The sequence below is a fragment of the Elephas maximus genome, chromosome 23 (assembly GCF_024166365.1).
Source record: "Elephas maximus indicus isolate mEleMax1 chromosome 23, mEleMax1 primary haplotype, whole genome shotgun sequence".
NCBI lineage: Eukaryota > Metazoa > Chordata > Mammalia > Proboscidea > Elephantidae > Elephas > Elephas maximus.
In genome coordinates this window covers 66,573,297-66,598,320 of record NC_064841.1, presented here as the reverse complement: position 1 = coordinate 66,598,320, position 25,024 = coordinate 66,573,297, and the positions used below count along the sequence as shown (strand labels likewise).

The window sequence follows — 25,024 nt, the reverse complement described above, 5'->3', positions numbered from 1 at the left end:
TTTGTTTGCCCCAGAGTTGTGGCACTGCCTTCTTTACTAAAATAATGTAGCTACCTTCCCTTTTAAAGAATGAATGAAGCCTTCACACATGCTGTCACCAGATCCCCAGAGAGCACTTTAGAAACGTTTTGTTAATCAGAGACACTTGTACCTTTCTCCTTGATTATTCTGTCGGAAGTGTCATTTACTTTCATCAAAGTAACTTATTTTTTGAGAATTACAAAAAATTTCTTTTGAAACTTTTCAAGAGTGTTTTTTATTTGAATACTTTGCTTACTCTCTTATAGAAAATCAGATCTAAGGTAACTGAATAAACAGTTTTTCTAAGCTAGTTCAGACAGTTTGATTTTCGTTTTTTTATTCTTAAAGGAAACCTTAGCCATTAAGAGAAATGCCTCTTGGTTTTTATAACACATATTCTTCTATATAGGAATAAGATAATTTGAGGTTTCGACCACTCACTTCTTAATATCTGTGTGTGCATAATTCAGTTTCAGTTTGCTTTAGTTTGGAAAACCACTCTTGTTGGTTAACACCGTCTGTATAATTTCAATGATGCTGACTTACAAACACCCTAAGTTAAATTTCCCTCCAGAGCAATTCATTGAAACACAAACAGTTAGCCTCCAGGGCCTATCTAAGATAGAAAAAGTAATGCCGGAGTCTGAAATATGAGTGGAGTATTCTCATTATATGGTAGATTATAAAGAGAATTAGAGTAGAAAGAAGAAATTAGAGATTTTTCTCTGTTCTTCCAAATAACACATCCATGACTCGGTTTTATTACTTTAAATGAAGTTTAAGGCCACACACTCACATTCAAATGTAAACAAGTAATAAAAATCTAGGTTCGTAGCACCTCTAGCCAAGACCTTAGTTTATTTGTCAGCTTGCTTTGTCTCTTTCCATTTGTTTTTGTTTTGAATATAGACAGCTAAGAATTGGGTAACTTCCTAAAACCTTAGCTTAGCTCTTGGCTGCATGAATGTAATGAAAAAAAAAAAAAAGGATTATTAGCACTTCAGTATAACTTAACTGAGGCAAAATTTAGAAGTCAGCTATTTTTTATGTCCTGCAGGAAATATCCGAGACTCTAAAGGTGTGGTATAATGATATTACTTGGTATTTCATTTGTAAGTTGAACTGATTTGTGTGTGTGTGTAAGAAAGAGAGAAACAGTATTTTTCACCATTTTTTCAAACAATTGTCAAACAGAAGTACTCAAAAAACAAATAAAGGAGCACTCGAATGACCAAGATTATCATGTAGTATATTTGTCAGAGGAAATTTAATTTCAAACTTTCAAAGCCATAAACCAAAAAACCAAATTTGTTGCCTTCGAGTCAATTCTGACTGACAGTGACCCTATAGGACAGAGTAGGACTGCCCATAGGGTTTCCAAGGAGTGGCTGGTGGATCCAAACTGCCAACCTTTGGGTTAACATCCATGGCTATTAACCATTGTGTCACCAGGGCTCCTTCAAACCCCATAAAGGATGAAAATTGTATCATTGGAAATGTTAACATAAATTAGATACTTCATTAATTATTGATGTTCTATGTGAAAGTCATTCTCAAGACATTCCCTATAAGATACAGTCATTCCTCTTATAGCTTCACTGCATAGATAGTCAAGGTCAGTGTTTTGATGCTATTATTGTCTTCTAACTTAATTAGTAGTAGAGCGAGAGATGGGATCATACTTCAAAGATAATGAATTAATCCCTTTTACTATCTTGCCAAGTCATTTAATATAGCCCTGGTGTACTGGTTAAGTACTATGGCTGCTAACCAAAGGGTCGGCAGCTCAAATCTGCCAGGCGCTCCTTGGAAACTCTATAGGGCAGTTCTACTCTGTCCAATAGGGTCGCTATGACAGCACTGGGTTTGGTTTGGTTTTTTGGTACATGTAATCTTTCCAGTAAGTGCATTGCTGAAAAATCATGGGATGCCCTGATACAAAAGATCAAACTCTACCGCCTTGCACGTAGAGAATGCATCTGGTAGTTTAGCCTGAGTACACATAAGGACGCTTCATAAAATGTCGTAAACATTCAAAAGTCTAAAAAAGCATGTTGAACAGCTGTAATTCACTTGTATTTCTAATGGCAGATGACATTAACTCACTGGTTTTCCCCAAGCATCAGTCACTCTTAAATGTCCTTTTCAAGGATTTCCTAGTCATTTTCTAAAAAGCCAGACAAACTATTAGGATTGGTTATGTCACCAGGTATCATTCAGACAGTTCTTCACAGCTTACTCAGACACCAGCCCCAGTTGCCCCCCGGCTATTCTGTGCTTCTGCCTGATGTAACATCAATTATTAGGTTAGCAATAACATATCAGAAAATGAAACATAAAAAAAAAAAAAATGACACACAGCTGCCTTCAATTGTTTAATGATCTTTTTCCATGATTGCAAGATGGGATATCTAAACAGTGCTCTCCAGAAGGCCCAGGTTTAAAGGAAGCAGGCGTTTTTGTGCTATTCCTTTGTGTAGCTTTGACATGGACACTAATATGACCATATTGCCTTTCATCCATTACATGGAAAAATAATTGAATAATTTGCAGTGTAAACACCTAGTATCATAAAGTTTAATTGGAATGAGGGGTTCAAGTGTGGATATTAGTGTAGAGTGGAAGGGAAGCTTGAGTTTTCCTTGCTATTCAAAGAGAAACAGGTTAATTTCTTGTCATTCCCTGGTAGGGTTGTGTGTGTGTGTGTGTGTGTGTGTGTGTGTGTTCTATCACAGGACCACAAAGAGGCCATAGCTCCCATTGAAACCTTTCTTCCTGGACAAAAAATCCGTGCACATTCATGTACACCTATCACGTACCAGATAATGTAGAGAAAGTAATGTCTTCTCATCAGGAATTTACTTCAAATCTCAAAGCAATCTCAGAGATTCTCAAAACAGATTGCTTCACTTGAGGGGATATAGGAAGAGGCAAACTACTGATGTTTGTAAGTGCATTGTTGGGCCACTCGTGAGTCTACCAGACAACATTTCCTTTTCTCCTTTCTTCACACCTTTCTTTGTGTCTCTAGTTGCCATGTACCGAGAACCATCTTTGCATGATGTTGGAGAAACGGTCCCGAAGGCTGGCGTGACCCCAAGTAAAAGCACAAGCGTGTCTGCAATAATGAATGGAGGCAAACCAGTGAACAAGAGTAAGACAACATAGCCAGATCCTCACAGGTGTTGTGACTTATTCGTCCTGAGCACAGTTGAGTGATTTATCCCTATAAGACCTTCCTGCTCCCGTGGCTGAGGAGCAGCTGGAAGTAAGCAGATGCTTGCTCTTTGCTCTCTCAGAACTTCCTTGTCGCAAGTGGATAAATCTCAACCTGTTGCGCCCCCCACAGCAAGAAAACACCTGGATAACCAGCTAAACTCAGACCATGGAATGCCCTACCAGATATGGAATGCCTTTTTAATATCTTTTCTGTGACCGTGACACTTCATGTGAATGACATACTTCACAAGTACACTTGATACCTTCCTTGCCTGCTGACAGTTACCCATAATCCTTTTTGAGTCCTGTTTCAGCAAAATCCATGTGTTTCAGTTCGATTTTGTAGCACACCAATAATATTGAGTAATTTCTAGTTAGACGCTGTAAAACCTGTGCTATTACGGATTTCTCTTCTTCCCCGTTTTTACAGGGCTGCTCGCACCACTGTCTGTGACCTTTTGCAGGGATTGTGTTCCTCGAAATCTCAAACATTGCAGTTGGCTTGGTTCGGAGAGCAATCAGGGAATCAGGAAACCTTCTAAACCTATTATTACAAATTGCATCTATAAAGATTAAAATTGTTGTGTCTGGCTCACCCTATCAATTAAATACACATATACCCTCTATCCAAGTAGCAGATACTGTGCCCCCGAGGTTGGCATTGGCAGGGTGGGAAATGGGTCAAACACACCCTGTGGGAAGCTCTCTACGATTTGGGTTTGACATCCCCCTCTAGTTTCTTTGTGTGTGTGTGTGTGTGTGTTTTATACATATCACAAGCTTACTGGTAATGGTAACATTTGCCTTGCCCAGCGAGCAAGACCCACTGGTTTTTGGGAAAGTGGGTCCAAAGAACTCTGTAGGCCTTGTAGGCCTGATTAAGGTTCATTTTTCATCTACTAATTCTCATTATTTGGAAAAAAAGAAAAAGAAAAACATAATTACAACCTATATGAATTGCGCTACCTAAATCCATTTCAGATATAATCCTTCCTGTTTTTAATGAACTGAATTCAATGCCATCCCAGTTTTTGGCTGCGTCCCACTCATACTCAGCAGAGCACGGGCAAGGCGGCTGTTGTGTTCTTTTCTGCAGCAACAATGCAAACATTAGTTATAAATTAGACTTTAATATTTTTGGTGTTTAATGACAGGTTTTTAAACTGGACATACTAGGAAGAAATATTTTTTTTAGCTCAGCATGCTGAGTCTGGTACTGTGTATTTCACTGGTACATACCTCTAGCAGCCTTGTGGGGCCCGTCCCCGATGCCCAAAGGCTGAGTTAGAGGTGCCTTGCCATGCTCTCAGAATGCAGTCTGTTGAATTGTTCTAGATCAAAATAAAAGGCAAACCAACGCATTCAAACATCAGGGTTTTGGTCTGTTCAGTTTGTTTGCTTCTGTTTTATTTTGCTTCCTTCATTTCCTTTTCAATTTAATACTGTTGAACTCTGAGCTTAGTGAAGACCACTAAGAAAGGCCATGAATAGTTGACTGCACAGTGAAGATACCATGCAAAATGGTCAACATTGGAGACAGTTTCAAAAGGCTTAATACTAAACTGTTTGGAAATATATTTGTTAATTCTGTGTATACGTAATAAAATCCAATGTTTTCTTCTCAGAAGAGTTAAGACCAAACTGAACCTCATTTATGGAAACTGTATGTGGGATCAATGTACTGGCCTCTTGTTATTAATTCTGTGTGGGTCATGACCCAGCCGCCATTTTCCTCCATCTGCACTGTATTTCCTGGGAAATTACTTTGTCACTGCTTTCCTAAATCTCCATGGCAGCCCTTGCCCAGCATTTAAAAATTTTGGCCTGCTTAGCTGATTAAAGATTTAGTATAAATTTAACTGTTTATGCTTATTTCATTTTCATATTGGCTTCCACTTTAATAAATAAAAAGTTAGCATAAAGTTTGAGTAGATTTATTGCTGATAATACTAAATTACAAGTATACAAAATGGTTCTGTTGACAATTCTTCATTTCTTGTTACTCCATTTTAAAGCCTATTGTTTTTAACAGGATAAGTTCACATACATCAGATAAATTTTATTAGCCAGTTATTTAGAGACGATGTAACTCCCATAGTATGTGGAAAACATAAATAATTTAACTTGGGATTCTAATTAACCAGCTTATAGACACTGATTATCCCACTATACATATTACACACACACACACACACACACACACACACGCCCCTATCAAGTAACTCCACTTACTTGTTTTCAGTAATCAGCCCTAGTTGCTGGTTTCATTTCCCCCTGCAAACCGGCTTATTGGTTAAACTGAACACCAGATTTATTTTTGTAAATGTCTGCGATTTATGTAAATGCTCACCTCTGCTTTGTTTTTGTATGGGTTGTCGATAAGGGCATCTATCCCTTTGAAATGATGTCAAAATACTTCCTTCTAATATGTGTTTAGACATTTTGCAGAGGGGTCCTTGTTGTCTGTAATTCAGTTAGGTCATCTGTGTTATGTCTGGTCTCATTTGCTGCATGGAAAGAGGACAGCACTGTGGAATTGCATGTGGTAGGACCTGTGTAACAAGAGCTGTTGGTATGTATTGTTACATTTACACACATATATGCAAAGAGTTTGTCTGCATTGTATCGTTTCTGTGTCTAATATCATTCGTTGTATTCATAAATACAACATATTGAATAAAATATTTATATGAAGGCATATCGAAAAACATTAAACAACTTTATGTAACAAAATGGCATCGTGCCACCCACAGATAGAGAAGTGTCATGTAAATAAGTTGGTTAACTTAATTTCTCCCACTTTATCATGCCAAAGAAAATTTTAGCTCTTTGATGATACCTCTCTTGCTGTTTTTTGGGGATAAGACTTCATTTTTTTTTCTTCCCTCAAAAATTAAGTTTGCTGTTGTTAAGGAAGTGCAATCTATCACTATTGACATTCTGTATATCTGAGGGAGTTTATTTGTATTCACAGACCGTGTGTTTTGTACCTCCATGTACATATGTTAATTGTATTGAGTCTCTAGAATATCCCATTCTTTTCTGCATGCATATCTGGTATGGAAAGGTTATTTCTACTGATTTGCTATGGTAGTTGTTTGCTTCACCCAGTCCCTCAACAATGCTTGGGAATGTTAATTGTCCTGGTATTTCCAGTGATGTCATTTTTCTAATAAGTTTGCTTTCTAAAGATTTTGCTACGACAAGATTTGAAAAAAACGTAGAAGGGATGCAAATGATCCACCCTATGTAAAGAGTAAAATGAATCATTATTTCCTTATGAATCCTAGAGAATTTAAAGAGGCAGAAGAAAATCATTTGCTTGTCCTGAGTATTTCAGGGTGGGTGTGGCTTAAGGAGCTCCTGCTACAGTCCTTCTAATTGTTTGCCTCAAGGTCAGTAAGCAGAGGTTCTCTATCACAGCTGGCCACTTGCTTAATTAATGCCTAAGGCACTAAAACAGTCTGTTTTTCTGGGTGAACAAAATCGAATTTGGTTCTCTTAAAAACAAAACCATTTTCTTGTTCTTTAACTTAGACATGTATCACTTTACATAAACTTTTTCCCCCAATATCCCAAGCATCATTAATATTTGATACTTCCCCAGTAAGGAGCAACTTAAGAAATCCAGTTTAGAAAGAGGAGAAAATAATTAAAATTTCTTTTCAATTTTATTTCAGTACAAGGCTATAGCCAGGAAAAATACTTGCATTAAATACGGGATTGTTTTTCAAAATACAGTCAAAATTCAAAATCCAGAATGTGATTGTGTTACTTTGGAGTAAAACACATTTCATAGCTTAGCTTTCTTAGCTTACAAGATGACACAGAGAGCTCGTTGACTCTCTTGAATACCAAGTGGGTTTTCAAAGTTGGGATCACTGAATCTGCAAACAAGGGGTGAGGTGTGTTTTGTGTTGTTTGTTTGTTTTTTCTTTGTTTTCTATATCATTCAGTCTAATGATGTCTGCTGGCTGAGACTGTGTTTGCATTTGAGGTGGTGAAGGCCATTCCTTTCAGTGTGCTGCTGGAATCTAGATTAGCTCGAAGTCCACAAAGACAATGAGAGTTTAATGATTCTCCTCTCATGCCTTAGGACCTTAGCCAAATTTTATTCAAAGATCTTTGTTTGCCGGGTTCTTCAGTGTTGTTATGCCAAGCAAGCGGGATAGGACCAACACCACTTGTAAACTTGTTGCACCCTTTTCAAATGACATTAATCTCACTGGAACTTTCTAAAAGCATGGCCATGCCAATGATATTTGCATATTTCCCCACCATTACAAGTTTGTTCTTGCCCTGCCTTTCTTTATGGGGGGTTTCTCCTTGAGTAATAGAATCAAAAGTCAAAGTAAAACATCACCTCTAAGAAGTATAGAATTGATGCCTTTACATGTAATTATTTATTTTTACAATCTAAAATGTGTAAATGAAGTCCTCTCTTAATAGATTGATGTTTGGATCGCAAGTCAAGACCACGCGCACATACACGCACACAATATTCTAGCAGACACAAAGAAGTAGAATAAACTCTGTCGTTATAAGAGAGAATCCATTCAAATTGAGGTAGTCGTGGTATCGTGTGACTTAGGCGATGCTTCCCCGTAGGTTCTACAGTAGTTTAATGAACTTCAGAATATAGGCTGAGTATAATAGAATTTCGGCTTTGTCAAACAATTTGGATAAGACACATTTTCAACCTTATGATATAATAATTTCTCTAAGATCTAAACTCTTTTTTCTTAAAGTCATAAATGTTGAGGACGCTGTTGACACTTCTTATATGAGAATATAAAAAGAGCAGCACTCCTGTTATTGCTGCAGTTGTTAATGAATAGGAATTGCAACCTACAGAGAGTGGTAAGGAAAATAAGATACACCTGAAGCTATGTGATGAGACAGAAGGAATTATTAAGGGAACGTTCCAACAGAGCCAAGATTGGCAAACTACTGCCCAGCTCTTGGCCAAATCCAACCTACAGCCTGTTTTTGCATAGTCCAGATCTAAGAATATTTTTGTTTGTTTGTTTGAATATTTTAAAGTAGTAAAAAAAAAAAAAAAAAGGCAAACAAACAAACAAAAAACATGTGATAGAGATATTTGTGACCAAAGAATTTGAAAATATTTATGGTCTGGTCCTGCGTAGAAAGCTGAGCACTGTAATAAGGGAACCTGAATATCACATGTATTACGACAGGTGAGTAAGGTAATGAATTTCCACGTTTTTGCATCATTAATTAAGTCATCAAAGTTGCTACTGAACGAGTTATAATAGGTTGGTTTGAGACTTAAAATCTTTCAATAGAGAAAAGAGTTGAATCTAAATTATTTACATTTCCCTCATTTTACAAAACTGGTACTCGACATAGTAACACAGACACAGCTAACATGGTTGCACTCCTTAATCTCAGGATAGAGATAATTTTATAAACCTATTAAAAAATGAGAACATTGTGGGTAATTTTTAATGATTAGCCAATTAACACTATACAATAAGCATCAGTTAAATTTTCTCTTAAAATAATTTTCAATATTAAAATTATAAGTAACTCAGCAGACACTTTTTTACTTGTTTCTTGATGATTTGGCTTATGAAGTCCAAGCCATGACTCTCAAACATTTGCATTATTAAAATAGAGTTTCCAAATAAAAGGTTTCATCTTACACAGTACAGAAGTGATTTTGCTACCTTATTCTAGAATTTTACAGAATGTAACTCATATTTAGGAAAAAAAAAAAGAAAAAAGCCAAGAAACTTTTTTTTTTTTTAACTCTAAATGGTTTAAAGATTTCCCAAACCAATCTGTGTAAGTAGATGTAACTGTACATATGTAAGGGAAGCCCCAACTGTACATTTTCATAATTTGATGTGAATTTCATTAAAAAAAAAATTACACAAAGTAAAATTCCACCATTAAGAAAATAAAAATTTGGTTTCTACCACCGAGTGAATATTTGTAATTACTATTTAAGCCATTTCTAGAATTTTCTTTTTTTGTCCTCTCAGATTTTGAGATTGGTGCCGTTTTATCACAATGTCTCTTCTTGACTTCTTTGCTGACCCTGCTTTTCTAGTAAGTAATGTATCCCTTGAACAAAAGAGAGTCTTGTAAGGTAAATTAATGCATATTTCATGCCTGTCATATACCTAATTAGACAGCTTCTTTTCCAAAAGTCCAAGTTACCAGGGAGCCATTTAGTGAAAAATCTGATTTGTTTCACATGTAACTCCTGCCCAGTATAAAAAATATGATCCCTTCATTCCAGTAACCTAAAATGAATATCCCTGAACAGTCATTCATTTCCCTTTTTTTGTTAATGATGAGTAGGTAAATATATATTGACACGATGTGAATAACTTATGTCACTATTTATTAAAAATCTTAAATTGTACATTTTTCATAATTTCTTTCTTCATCTTAAGATTCTTCTTTTGTGAGGTTAAAGTGAGAGTTGACCAATGGATTAGTGGCTTAAAATGACCAGTTTTTTTTCCCTTCTAAAGAACCAGTGACCTGGTCTACCTCTGGCCCCCTGACATGACTGCTCATAGGCATTTGCCTTCACTGTTCCTCCTGCGGAAACTGTGTGACACGGAATTCTGGAAAAATTCCATCAGTGGCTTTATGTGGGATGTATCTTTCCCTCAGATTCTAATATGGTCCTTTTGCATGGAGATGTACGTTTCTAACAGCCATGTAATTCAGGGTTTCTCAATTTCAGAACTGTTGACATTTGGAGTCAGATAATCTTTGAGGCGGGGCTGTCCTGTACATAGCAGGATGCTTAGCAGCGTCCTTGGCCTCTATCCACTAGATGCCAGTAACACCGCCTCCCTCAGTGTAACAATCAAAACTATCTGCAAACATCCCCAAATGTCTTCTCTGGGGCAAACTTGCCTGCGTTGAGAACCACTGATGCAGTTATGGGGGGAAAATTCTCTCTAGTGTTAGTTGCGTTGGAATTTGCTCAGATTATTTCTAATGGGTACCCAGATTTCTTTGAGCCATTCAGAAATAGAAAAACATACAATAGTCTGTTTGACTTGTCCTAGTGGTGATTATACATGGCTTCCTTTGCATTTATATGTTCTAATGGTCTAAGGAAATGAAGAATCCAGTCCTCTCCCACGTGACTGTTAAGGATAGTCTGTGCCAAGCCAGATTTCACAAGCATTTCCATTCCATCCATCCCAGCATTCACAATTTCCACAGCTACATATTCCGTTCCCTGCAACAAAACGTACAGCGGGGTCATTATCACGACCTAAAAGCACCAGGTTACAATGTTATAATAAACCACAATGATCCATAATAAAAACCATTTCATTCATCTTCAACAAGTTTCTTATTGTGCAGAGGACTTAACCTTTCATTAAAAAGCTATGAGAAATTTGATCTTTTAAACAATTAATGGTATTTATTTGGTGCCACCATCTATATAAAACCAAACCCATTGCCTCTGAGTCAATTCTGACTCATAGCAACCCCAAAGGACAGAATAGAACTGCTCCATAGAGTTTCCAAGGAGCAGCTGGTGGATTCGAACTGCTGACCTTTTTAACAGCTGAGCTCTTAGTATCCATCAAATAGTTACCATCCTGTATTGTTACAGCTCAGCTCCAATGTTGTATTTTTGCTTTCTGTTAGAGAGCTAGTTATATCTGACTTATGAATAAATAGTGGAAAAAAAAACCCATAAAGCTGCTTAATATAATATAAGGCAAGCCAAGAAATCATCTAAAAGAGGGACCTAGTAAGGAGGGGCAGAAAATGAATGTCTAGCTTCATGACACAAATATCCATCTTTTATCTTAAGCTAGACGCCAGGAGAACAAGCACATATTTCTCTATTTCCCTTCTAACTTGTTCATACATTTTACAAGCAAATGTTAAAGCTCAATAACCTAGGATAACAGTACTTATTACCCTTCCAAGTCTGTTTCATAACCTCTGCACTCACACACCCCATTCCCTAAAAACAACCAACGCATCAGCCATCTTTGAACTATTGGCAATTAGGTCCAGTTTAAAGCGATATTCTATTCCCTGCACCATGCTGAAAGGAGAATGGTTATCAAGGTAATTCTTTCTTCTTTTTGCTATATATATCTTCATAGGTGTGACTTCTCAGGGGCAGAGGGAGGGCAAGAGAAACTCCTACATGGAAGTTTCCCAACAATCATACCATTCGACTTCACTCTTTTATATTCTTCTATTCCTGGGAATAACTGGTTTATTCCCAAATGCCCACCTCCCCTGACGTAGCCACTTCAGATGAAGCAGTGGGTCGTGATTACATAGAAGTTCTCCTGTCGTTCCATCCACAGCAGTATGTGGGAGATACAATTTGGCTTTATTGTAAACCGTGGCCTAGAAGGACGAACAGTGGATTAATACTGCACCTGTACAAAGGAGGCCATCATACTTGTCACAGTCCCTGTCATCGCAGTCGCAGAATTCCCCGGAAACATACCATTCCTGGGTGGAACAAATGCACTTTCCACAGTGACAAGCACCTGAAATCACAAAGAGTATTACTCACACACCCTGTATAACTACAGGTTTCAGTCTAGAATAGAATATGCTCCATGCACGGACAAAGGTAAGAGCTGTCTGAATAGCCGGCTGCTCAGAGTGGGGCTTCCCTTACTGTAATTCACAAAGGTTATCCGGGAAAGGCTTCGTTATAGATCTAGACAGTTGCAACTAGCCTTGAGCAAATGCCCCCTGGCCTAGTCTGGTGAAAATGTTAATGAGGGTGAAATGTACCTAATTCTTTAGATAGCCTTTCCAAAAGGAGTTACAAAAAATAAATGTATTTTTCCCTCAATTGAATTATGCTTTAAAAGTGTCTGCTATTTAAAGGAATCTAATAGTAAATTCCCCCATAGAACTGCCCCATAGAGTTTCCAAGGAGTGCCTGGTGGATTTGAACTGCCGACCTCTTGGTTAGCAGCTGTAGCACTTAACCACTATGCCACCAGGGTTTCCAATAGACTCAATGGCAGTGGGTTAATAGTAAATTCTATTAAGTGAGGATGCATCTTATAATGAAAATGACCTCTAAATTACTCTACTTGTAATTTTGGATTTTGGTTTACATGGTTTTCTTAAAGTAGGGACATGCCTGTATTGTGCCTAATTGTAGGGCTAAAAATGCACACACAATAAGGCATGCATGTTTCACTTATCAGACACCATCCTCATGAGCCCCTGTCATAATCAAACCCCCTCAAAATGTTCACCCTTTATGAGGTTCCAGGTTTGACCACCTTTCCCACTGTCTCCAGAATTTCTCCTCTTATTTCCTACCTAATTAAAAAACTTCCCCTTTGGGTATTAAAAATATGTTGGGTTACTGAGAAACAATTTTATTAACGATAGCCTTAAAAGGAAAGAAAATATGTTAATTAAAGCGTCTCACAAAGAGAAGAAAATCTTCTCAGTCTAAACATCTTTATATAACAGGTTATGAGTCCTCATGTGGCAAAATTACTTCTACAACTGCTGTAAAGAGAGCTGTGAAGGCTGATCACTTTACAAGTAAACACACATACACACAAAGGACTTCTTTGTGCCTACAGTTGCCTGTTCCTTCCTAGTATGCTTCCCTGTTTCTAAAAGATGGGTATCATTAATATTTTCAGGTCAAAACTCACTTTAGGAGAAAATGAGCAGACAAAATCTTTTGACACATTTAGCAAAATTTCAGATTTGATAAGTTCAAAATATATTAGGGGAGGGAAAGCAAGAAATAATCTGAACAACCGAGTGTTTAAAAATGGGTTAACATTCTGGGTGATCAATGTGATTAGGGAAAGGAAATTATAGTTGTTGGCATTTTATGAAAGGAATCATGTCAGTGTGTCCAAGCATTGACACCATGTAGTATTTCATATCATGGAAACTGCTATTGGCATTTTAGTTGCAAGAATTCCCAGTGGCTGAATTAATCTCTCACCATTCCTTATCATACTTCTCAAAGCAAGGGAAATATATTTACATGCTGAGAATTGTATTTCCAATTATTTTTAACTTCTTGCTTGACTATAGCATGATTGTACTCATTAGTGACTTATTTTCCTCAGCGTCTAGGCTGATTTTCATACTCTTGGGCAAAATCTAGACAAATGTCAGTTCTGATGAGTGAGAGAGCCTGGTGGCTTCTCAGCACCAGTGAGCTGGCCCTCCCAGGTCAGCTTACAGGGATGGTGGCTCCCTCTTGGTCTCAGCCAGGTGCAGAATTTCCTTATTTTACAAGTTTATTTATCCTAATTTTAAAGACTTTCAAATTTCCAGGCATCGAATTGTTCAACCCTCAACTGCTTGTTTAACAAGTGATCAGCAAGTATCTGCCAATGAAGAAAACTCGTGGTATGTCATTGACCATCAGAGAACTTGTCTCAGGAGGCATCCAACTTCGTGTTTTATTTCCATCACTAAAAAACAAACAAACCCATTTCGTCGAGTAGATTTCGACTCATAGCAACCCTATAAAACAGACAAGAACTGCCCCACAGAGTTTCCAAGGAGCATCTGGTGGATTCGAACTGCCAACCTTTTGGTTAGCAGCTGAACTCTTAACCACTATACCACCAGGGTTTCCATTTCCATCACTAGGTGAAGATTAATTATTTGAAGACTTTGTCCACTGTTAGCTGTTTGTAAAATAATTTCTCCTTTACGTTGCCATGTTATTTCTGCAACAACAGTGAATGGTTTTATATGTCAGCATACTCCATGATATTCAGGCATTACACCTAGAATAGTTTTTATTTATATTTTAAATTTTTTGTTACGATTCATAGAAAGATCTCACATTTCACCTTAAAACTTAACCCCTGGCTTTAGAATTGTTGCAGTAACTGCTCTCCCTCTGGACTGTTTAGCGTCAGACCATGGCAGAGAATTTTCCTAAGACTGGGAAGCTCACCTAAAAGTTAATATGGTACATATTAATAGACCATTTAGAGAGTCAATTCCAGTTCCCAAAGTTATTAGTAACTAAACATTTTGGAAAGAAAAATGACGATTGACTTTGTGCATACCATAAAACCCTAGCTTTCAAGTCATCTTTTTTTCCAGCTGTGCTGTTCTTTCCTGTTTGCCAATGCTCAGTGCATCTTAGAGACAGGAAATTCTTCTACTGCTTGTGATACTAGGAATGGCAGAGCTTGTAATAATAGCACAGTGTGACAGTTATTAGGACCTATTGTAGCACCTTCTTACAGAGAGCTCTGGCTATATTAATAAAAACCCAGGATCACATTGCCCTCTCAGGATGCAACACACTCAGGAAGGGGACTGTCAGATAGACATAGGCTGCAGGACTGTCAAAAGGTGAGCAATTGTTCAGCTCTGCTGACTGCGACCCACGCATGCTCCTGAGACTCAGTCCAGCCCAGGGAGCAGGGCCCGTCTTCACAGGAGCTTGAGGGCAGTAAGTCCATGATCATAGAAATATTAATCCATGCATTTTTCTTTCTCAGTATAAAGACCTTTAAGAACGCTTTGAATCCCTGCGATTCTTACTTGCTTCCATTCCTGGGGAATCAGCCACTTGTCCACAGAGCATCCTTATGACTTAAGAAGGGAAAAGAATAAAGTTCTTTTGGCATCAAAGATGAGAAAATGAAAGTACATACAGAGAGGATAAGGAAGTTGCCCAAGCCCCACAGGCAACAAACTGCACATTTAACCTAAGATTTTGACCTGCTTCGGTACACGCTTGCGTCCACCTCTCTGTGATGCCTCTCACAGTAAAAACACCCACATAGCTTTAAACATGAGTTGTTTTCTTCCTGCAGATCTGAGTAGACAGCCAGATTGGATGAGACGACTAGAACACTTGGCTAAGGCGAATTTCACAAAGCGAAATTCTGGCGCTTACTCTTCTCTTGGAGTGGTGGAGATGGCGTGTGTGTGTGTGTGTGTGCGCGTGTGTGTGTGTGTCAGTGTGTGCTGTGGACTTATTTGAATGATATGGGACCCAACAAGTACCATCGTGAGGGTTTAAGACCTTTAATGACGGGTGTGTCAAGCCACTGCCATGCAGCAGTGCCTTTAAAAAGTATTGGAGGTGATTACCTGGATATAGGTGGAAGTAATCAAGGCAAAAGGGTTATTGTATACTCTTCAATCCAAATAAATCCTCAGACAAACAAAGGCCTATGAATTACATCATGTGTTCTGTAAAGGTAGCTAAATGTAGAGCAGACCTGGACACTAAATTCGTCTCTTTTGGGTATTCACAAAAACAATTTGAACCTAAGGGCAAGGCTCCTTTGTCAGATGCCCCATTGATCACATCGGCATTTCTTTTCCACTCATCAAGCCTGGCAAAATGCTGCAACCCACATCCCAGCAGACAGTTTTCACTATTGTACCAACTACTCCATCTGTTATGAAGGTCGCAACAATGTATCTTGTTTTAAATTTTTCTATGGAGTGATTTATTGTCTTGGCTATAAATTTGTAAAGAAATAAAACGCTATTTCTTCATCGTCTCCTGAGGTGACGGCTTTATTCACAGCTCACGGGAAGCGCGTGTTTCAGACGAGTCTCTGTGTGGAAACACTTGGCTGTGTACAGGAGGCTAAGTGATGTGCCATGATGCTCTCAAAGCCCACTGCTCCCACTTGTCCCATAATCAGAGACAGAAAACACTCCCAATGTCCTTTATGATAATCCAGGTCAGGGGTTTGCACTGAAAAGCTTGAGAAAAAATTATAGGGAATTCTGATAAGACCATGAGACCTATCCCAAAATATATAATCCCAGTCAAATAATTTGGAACAGATTTCTTTTTTTGGTTATCGTGTTGAAGATTCTTATTCAACTTCGTGAGTTAATTTTCCTATGGGTCTCATGGTGAGGTTACTCTACACAGTAAGCAAGAGTAACCTTACCACACCCACTACCCCCTGTGCCTACGATAGATCACAGTTCCATTATCCCGGTCTTAGTCCCTTTCCGGAGTCCCGGTGGTGCAATGGTTAAGCGTTTGGCTGCTAACCAAAAGGTGGGCAGTTCGAATCCAACAGCTGCTCCTTGGAAACCCTATGGGGCAGTTCTACTCTGTCCTATAGGGTCTCTGTGGGTCAGAATCGACTCGACGGCAACAGATAGTCCCTTTCTTCATCTAAAACCGAGTACTGATATCTCCAGAATAAGATGAAGAAAGTAGCCAGCATCCAACTGCTGCCAACATTATGAATGCCCATTGCTAACGTGAGCACTAAAATGGGCAGCCTTACAGGGACCACAACAGAGAATCCCCAATGGAGCAGGAGAACAGTGAGAAGCAGACCTCAAATTCTCGTAAAAAGACCAGACTTAACAGCCTGACTGAGACTGGAGGGACCTCAGATGTCATGGTCCCTGGACCCTCTGTTAGCCCAAGACTGGAACCATTCCAGGAGCCAACTCTTCAAATAGGGATTGGACTGGACTCTAAGACAGAAAATGATACCGGTGAGGAGTGAGCTTCTTGGCTCATGTAGACACACGAGCCTATGTGGGCAGCTCCTGTCTGGGGGAAGATGAGAAGGCAGAAGGGGAAGGAGCTGGTTGAATGGACACAGGGAGCACAGGGTGGAGAGGAGGAGTGTGCTGTCACATTAGGGGGAGAGCAGCTAGGACTACGTAGCAAGGTGTGTAGAAGTTTTTGCATGAGAGATTGACTTGATTTGTATATTTTCAGTTAAAGCACACACAGACAAAAAAAGTGCAGCCTTGGGGGAGCTTTGACGTCCCCTTTTGAATTTAAAGACTCTAAAACTCTCCGCTTTGTACCCATTGAAGGATATACATACATATTTTAAGCCACATATGCTTTTTAATCCTTTACTGATGTCTGGATATGTATCTACCACCCAAAGCAAGCAATTTGAGAAAGCAGTCATTAGAGAGGTTTTGTTTGTTTTTATTCCAGAAAATGTCTTCTGGTCAATATTGAGTTAATCTTTTTTTTTTTTTTTTTTTAGTATGTTCTACATATATGATGCTGAAAAATGAGAATTTCTTCCCAGAATGGAATGTCTTTAATTAGAATGTGTGTTTCTTGACCCCAAAACTAATCTAGTGAGCATGGCTGTGTATGCTTGTCCTACACCCGCAACTAGACATGACTTAGTGAAACCCTGCTAATGGACCATTTTAATGGTTTGATGGGTTGTCTAATAAACACACACGTGCACACACACTGGCTGATCTTTAAAACAAGTATAAACAAGCACCATAATGTTTTAGTATAAACAGGTGATCTCATTGGATAGTTTCTATGCAAAGTTTATATCCTTACTGCAGTGATACTTCTATTATGGAAAAGCCAACCAAAAATACCTAATTTTTAAATCTCTGTGTTTGGAAATAGCTACCTAATGCTCATAAAATATATCTATATATAAAAAATACAATGCAGAAAAACAAATTGTTCTCAGCACAGTTTTTAAACTCAAGTCGCTCTCTGATCTGATGACATTTCTTTTCCTCCCTAGCACTTCCCCTCCCAGGTTAATTCCATCCCTACCTACTCTCCTGCTTTTCTGTATTGACCTCTTCCTCCCATTTCCTTCCCCTTGCCAGCCTTTGTCTCTCCTTTCTAGCCTCTTTTGCCTCCGTTTTTGGCTCTGCCAGCATAGCTTCAACCAAGAGCAGGTGTTTCTAGGCTCCAAGGCCCCCAGAGAACAGAACTGGTGTAAGGTTTGTTTGGGGCTTGGATTAAATTGAATGTAATGGAGGAACAAACAGGGAACAAACTGATTGCTCTAAACTTGTTTGAGTACCACCTGACCGCTGTAATTGCATTAGGTTGATGGCTTCTTTTTCTAAGTGCTGAAAACCCAAATCCCAAGCACACATTTTCTGGAAGCCAAGGACATGCTTGTCTGTTGAAATAGGTACGTCTGCACCAATTTCCAACCTTCCTCCAGCACCATATGTGGTTGCAGCTTCCATCAGCTTTTACCTTTGAAGTCCTGTCACAAAGCCTCTCTCACCCTGATAGCACTGACATTGAAGGACAGGTCAAGTAATATCTGTCATTTAGGGCCACATTACCCGTGGCACATCTTGATTCCAAGTCCTCCTTTGTGTACCCCAGTGTCACTGGTGAGGTTCTTTAGTGACACTAGTCTGTCTATCTGATTCACTTTGTCTTCCTCGAAAAGATATTTAAATGCTAATCCTGACCCAGGGCAGATGTCTAAGGATAGATGTAGCTTTAGCCAAGGATGTGGCTTGTCTGAAAAGAGGGGTCATCTGCCTACAAGGAAGCATGGAGGCTACTGAGCTGAAGAGGAGGGTGGAGAAACTCCCTAACACATAGTTCCATATAGGTCAGTGCCTGAGGATTCCGTGAGAAACCTGTGCACTTCCCGTGGGTTTCTGGGAACTAGTAAAGAAGAGCATGACGTCATCTTAGATGGCGCCATATGTACCATGGCAGCATGATTTTAAAAATCCCTTCAAGAAACTTATACCAAAAAATCAAAATCAAGATGTCCACAATTTAATCTAGAAATATTCTTTGCCCCTCAAAATAATTCAGGTTTGTGTGTGTGTGGCGGGAGGGGGGAAGGGTATTGGGAGGAGTTGTTTTTTTCTTGAATCTGTTTCTGTGGTAAATGTTTGATTAAGTGGGGGGCATCTAGTCAGTCAACTTGTAGGTTATAACCATTTTTCAGAATTTTTTTCATTAAATTTGTTTATATTAGATTATACATACACACTTGGAATATTGGTGATTTTTAGTGCAAAGGAAACTACACCAAAATTTGGGGATTTATATACTTTTTTCTTTTTAATGAAATGAAATACTTAGTCTCCTTTTAAGTCTTTTTAACACTCCAGCCCACCTCTTTCACACACATTTATTGACATAATTTACCCTCAGAAGTTCCAAAAGTGCTAGTTGCTGGCAGTCCAGTCAACTGTCATCGCTGCCATTCTGGGCCATGCTAGCTTGGAAGTGAACTCGGGAAGTATCTTCTTGCTTTTGAATTTTTTTTTTTTTTTTTTTGGTCCATTAAGTGCCCACTATATTATTATTGTCCTTTTTGTTTGTTTTCTTTTTACAAACATATTAAATTCTATTTCATTTAGCCACGATATTGCTCACAAGTGGCTGAGAATCTTTTTGCATGAAAGCCATCTCACGCATTTCATTTTCTTCGATCCTAAACGTCCTGTGGTTTATTTTCAAGCTTACAGTGTGGCACAGGCTGAGGAGGACACGCTTTTCATTCATGCACAGTGCAGTTTGGAAAAGAAGGCTGCTACTTGCTCCTCCACCAACCATGTGTCAGAGCAGGAATTCAGTCCAAGCTCCAGCAGAGATACTCACCCTTTCCCGAGCACAATATCCCATCTGCTGACTCACACAAACTCTTGCTTTGTTCTTCCGTTATGTTGCACTTCTGCGGATGCTGGCAGAGGGTCCCAAACCATCCTTTCTCGCAAACGCAGTGACCACAGGAACATCTTCCACGACCTGTGAAGCAGAAGGAGTGTAGGTGGGGGGTGAGAGAAGGAGATGGGTGAATAACCAACTGAATCAGAGTTTTTACAAAAGAAATATATAAACCCCAGGATCTTATTTTCTATCAGTTCTCTTTCTGCATAGTCAGTCTGGCATGTTAAGAACTTCACAGCAGAGCCCTACCTTCATGTAATAAATCTGCATGAAGTTAGCATAGGCAACGGACTCAAGAGAAAAAGAAACCTTAGAATAGAATTATACTACCCTTTCTTTTTTTTTTTTTCACAATAACAAATATTTCTTCATTTGCATTTTTATCAGTATGGAGTCAGCGCTATTCTTCACTGTACACGCCATGACATCCATGCTGATTTGCAAGGCTAGTCACGTTACCATTGCTTGCAGGGTTTATTGATTGCTCTCCTCTTGCTTCCTAATAAAAATAAAAGGTTAACTTCCATACCAATGACATCCAGCATCATATTACTTTACTCTCTACTCACTAACAAGAACAGATATGAGTGTAAGTAATGGCATCATTCAATTATTATTGTATAGAACTTTAAAACAGCATGAGGCTTGGCGAAACCTTTTGTTTTTCCTTCTGACATTGGCCCCTGGTTTTTGTGATCCCTGAAAATGGGTGTCAAAATCCATAACTCATAACAAATATTCCTGAATTGGAATGTTAAAGCACTTCTTCCATTAGTGAAAACACATGGTATCAAAAAATAATTCAAAGGAGAAAATAATTGTATCACCAAAGGTTATGTGTGCTGCATATATATCACATATATAATAAACCATATGGGGGGCTCAGTTAGAGATACGTCCTAGACATAACTAAACACGTCACAGCATTGGTTTACCAGATTTGGGACCATAGTCTTGCAGGACAACTCATTCAATTGGTGTAGTATCGTTCATAAAAATAAAGTTCTACATCCTAATTTGGTGACTAGCAGCTGGGATCTTAAAAGCTTGGGAGTGGTCGTCTAAGATTCAACTTGTGGTCTCTACTCATCTGGAACAAAAACCAATGAAGGAAACCAAAGACTCAAAGAAGAAACTGGTCCACAGGACTAATAGCCCACATAAACCACTGCCTCATCTAGTCTGAGACCAGAAGAACTAGATAGTACCCGGCTATCAGTACCGACTATTCTGACCAGGAGCTCTATAGAAGGTCTCTGATAGAAAGGGAGAAGAATGTAGAACAAAGCTCAAATTTCTTAAAAAGACCAAACTTACCGGACTAAGAGAGACTAGAGGAACCCGTGAGACTATTGCCCTAAGATACCCTTTAAACTTGGAACCGAAGCCATTCCCAATGGTCACCTTTCATCCAAATAATAGATTGGCTTATAAAATAAACAATATCACCCATGAATAGTGTGTTCCCTTAAATAATCAACTGTATGTGCCCAAACGGTCAACCTTTACCCTAAAACAAAGATGAGAAACTAAGGAGGGACAGGGAAGCTAGGCTAATGGAAACAAAGCAAAAAGAACGGAAATAATGAGAATATTGACACATTATAAAAAATGTAATGAATGTCATGGAACAAGTTGTGTAAACACTGTTAAGTGGGAACCTAATTTTCTATGTAAATTTCACCTAAAACACAATAAAATATTTAAAAAAGAAAAAAAACGATGTGGGGCAGTTCTACTGTGTCACATGGGATCCCTATGGGTTGAAATAAACTCAACAGCATCGAACAACAACAATGCTTATGGGAGGTCCCCAGGCGGCACAAAATATTTGTGCTAAACTACTAACTGAAAGATTGGCAGTTTGAATCTATGTAGTGGTGCTGTGAAAGAAAGTCCTGGGGATCTACTTCCTTAAGATTACAGTCGCTGAAAACCCTATGGAGTGCACATCTACGCTGGAACATGTTGGGGCTCCTCGAGTGAGGATTGACTCAAGGGCAATGATTTGGTTTGGGTTTAACGCTTCCAGAATGAGGTTTACCTCCTTTAGACTCCTGCAAAATAGCGTCTCAAACTACTTTTCCAAACTTTCTCCTTCTCTCCCCTTCTCCCCTTCACATACTTCCTGATCTATCCTAACTGATGATGTGCCCTGTATAAAAATTCTCCATGCCTTTCTGACTTCATGCCTTCCCGAGGTGGGAGTGTTCTACATGTCAAACAGCAGCCCTACCTGTCAAGTCCTGCTTAATTTTCAAAGCTCAGGGAAGTTGACTACATCGCTGCGAAGATTTCCTAATCTAAATTTCTATACTACTTTATTTTTAACCTCTACGGTGGAGCTTTTTTGGTCTTCCACCTTCTGATATGTAGTGATTCAAGTAAATCCATTACTTGACTGTGAATTCCTTAAAAGTAGGGATCACTTCAGGTTTACCATTGCAGCCTGCAGAGTGCCAAGCACACTGCCATACACATAGTGGGTCCTCAAAAGAAATACTTATAAATTGAGGTTATTTTTAACAAAATTCCTCTCTTATTACTTGTTCATAAATTCCACCTGAGAGCACTAAAATGTCATGAGTTATGTTGAAAAAAACTGAACCCTGGACATATTTACCGATCATCTGGCTTAATGAGCTGTTGCTCAAGGCGGATGGGTAGTTCTTGAGTTGTCTATTTTATTATTACTTTCTGTAGAGTGAATTTGGAGAATCGGTGCTCCCTGTGGAGTAGGAGTTCTCCCATGGAGTGGCTGGTGAGTTGGAACCATTGTCCTTTCGATTAGCAGCTGAGTGCTTAACCCCTGTGCCACCAGGTCAGTCTACTTCTGTAAAGATTACAGCCTTGGAAACCCTATGGGACAGTTCTACTCTGTCACATTGGGTCACTATGAGCCAAAATTGACCTGACAACACACAACAACAAGGACAGTATAGGCAACAGTGAGAGCACTACTGATGATGGTAGCCAGGAGAGGGCTCAGTGACACTAAGCGATAAGCAAGGGCCAGATTGCTTATGCTCTAGGACCAGAGCTTCTAGGGCAGCAGAAATGAAGGGGCGGAGCATGTGGCATGAATGGCACTCAGCCATTCCTGGAGTAACAACCTATGGAGTTAGGTAAGTGCCAATTACCTTAGCTAGTACAGTTAAGAACTCAGGGAAGAGGCTTGTGATTTTAAGAGGTCGCTTGGAGACATCTCTGTTATCCAGGAAAGGAGCCCTGATGGTGCAAATGATTAAAGGCTCACCTACAAATTGAAAGGTCAGCAGTTTGAATCCACATAGCGTCTTTGCAGGAGAAAGACCAGGCAATCTAATTCCATAAAGATTATAGCCAAGAAAATCCTATGGGGCAGATCTACTGTGTCACATGGAGTCACTATGAGTCGAAATTGATGTGACAGCACACAACAACAACAACATCAACAACAACAAGGGCTTAGCCTGAGTGAGTGGACTCAGGCCTCCCTCATCATCAGAAACCCAGCCATACTGGGGAGTCGCTGAATTCACTCTCAAGCTGTCTGATTTCCTTCAGATTGCAGCTCTGCCCTGAAGAACTCCCTGAAGAAATGTGAACTGATTGTGTAATTAAGAGGTGGTTCTTCATTATTTTTCTTGTGTTTTTAAATTGGACTCCTGGGCAGCTATTCCAGGAGCATAGAGGAAAGAAGAGAAGCACTAAATAGTCCAATTCTTATTCTCATCCTACATATATGGGGTGCAGGAGCGATGTCACTGTGTAAGCTTGTATTGTTGTTGTTTGCTGTCAAGTCAATTCCGACTCCTAACGACCCTATATGCCAGAGTATACACTGACCCATAGGGTTTCCTGGGCTATAATCTTTATGGGGGCAGATCGCCAGGTCTTTTCTCCTTGGAGCTGCTCGTGGGTTCAAACCACCAACTTTTTGGTTAGCAACCGAGTACTCAACCATTGCACCACCAGGGCTCCTTCTACCTTATCTACAAACCAAAAACAAAAAAAAAAAAATTTGTTGCCCTAGAGTTGATTCCAATTCATAGTGACCCTATGGGACAGAGTTGAACTGCTCCCATCGGATTTCCAAAGAGTGGCTGGTGGATTTGAACTGCTGACCTTTTGATTAACAGCCACGCTCTTAACCACTGTGCCACGATGGCTCCATACTTTACCTACAGCCTCTTATTTTTTCAGCTTTATATCATTCCCATGGGTTCGGCAGTCTTTCCTTCCATCTTCCTGTTTCCTCCACTTCGTTCTAAATACATTTGTGCTCCTGTCACTGTCATAGGATTCCTGCCACTGGCCCATAGCTCAGATCCTTCCCATTTAGACTCTAACCTTTCACTCTATCGATCACCTTCATTGCTTCAAATGTCATTCAAAGATTCCCTCCCTCAAAGCACCAGTTTTTATTTAGCCACTTTCTCTTCACGTTTTTTCCCCTTCTTTGGTTGCAATCTAGCTCAATTTACCTCTATTGAATATACAACTTTACCATTTTCCAGTGTAGCCCTCTTCTGGCTCTCTTTAATGCCATTCCCTAGTCATACTTTATATTCTGCACTGCGGTCTAAATCCTATATCCTCACTCCTTTTTCGCCCTTCATCTTCTCCCTTATCTCCTCCTCTGTGGTCTTTCCAAACAAGTCTCCCTAGGAAATGTCTGTCACTTTTTGGCCAATTCTTACATGGCAGGGTAACTCCTAAGGGCAACTGTAATGGCGCACTACACAACACCGTCTCTCTAAAGAAGGAATGGATACAGAATTCTTCTCTGCAGAGGCACTTCACTCCTAACTTTCACCCATTTCCCATCTAGTAGCAATAACCCATTCTCTGGACAAACTACCTAGACACGCTCTCTAATAAGTCAAGCCTATTATCTGTTGCCAGCAACAGCTTTTTCTCAGCATTCATCATAATCAGCCTCCTTATAACCTTTTCCTAGCAACCAAGTCCTTTAATTAGCAATTCTCCTCTATGGCCTCAAGAGCTAGTCTACTGCTGTCTCCTCTTTGAGCTCTTCATCCTCATCATTTCTTTATACTTCTCATTAAAATATGGCCTTTACGTCCCAAAGCTTGCATTAGACTAAAACAAACACACATGAGCCAAAATATAAATATACTTTATAGAATCTTAAAATGCACACACAAAAAAGAACAGGTCTTCAAGGCTGTCACTCTAGGAAAAGAATATGATTTTTTCATAGTGACTTGGTTAATATGAAATCCATGCATTTATAGGTCACACAGAATTTTTATTAACAGGAATATTTTGAGAGGGTCCATGAATGGTCCACATATGGACCCTCTATAACCATTGGAGCCCTGGCGACATAGTAGTTAAGAGCTACGGCTGCTAAGCAAAAGG

General features: G+C 39.2%; 2 protein-coding genes across 3 annotated transcripts in view; one reads left to right on the top strand and one right to left on the bottom strand.

The window, feature by feature from the left end:
• Positions 1-3,660, top strand: part of FGF14 (fibroblast growth factor 14) — a 729,563-nt gene extending 725,903 nt beyond the window's left edge. For both annotated transcript variants that reach the window (XM_049867175.1, XM_049867176.1), the window contains exon 5: positions 3,053-3,660. In XM_049867175.1, the coding sequence (XP_049723132.1) occupies positions 3,053-3,189 (137 nt within the window). In that variant the 3' untranslated portion in view covers positions 3,190-3,660. The remainder of the gene's footprint in view (positions 1-3,052) is intronic.
• A 4,673-nt stretch (positions 3,661-8,333) lies between these two features.
• Positions 8,334-25,024, bottom strand: part of ITGBL1 (integrin subunit beta like 1) — a 271,140-nt gene continuing 254,449 nt past the window's right edge. Inside the window, exons 9-11 of the mRNA XM_049867217.1 lie at positions 19,589-19,735; positions 11,646-11,759; positions 8,334-10,471 (exon numbers count right to left, since the gene is read on the bottom strand). Of these exons, the coding sequence (XP_049723174.1) occupies positions 10,380-10,471; positions 11,646-11,759; positions 19,589-19,735 (353 nt within the window). The 3' untranslated portion in view covers positions 8,334-10,379. The remainder of the gene's footprint in view (positions 10,472-11,645; positions 11,760-19,588; positions 19,736-25,024) is intronic.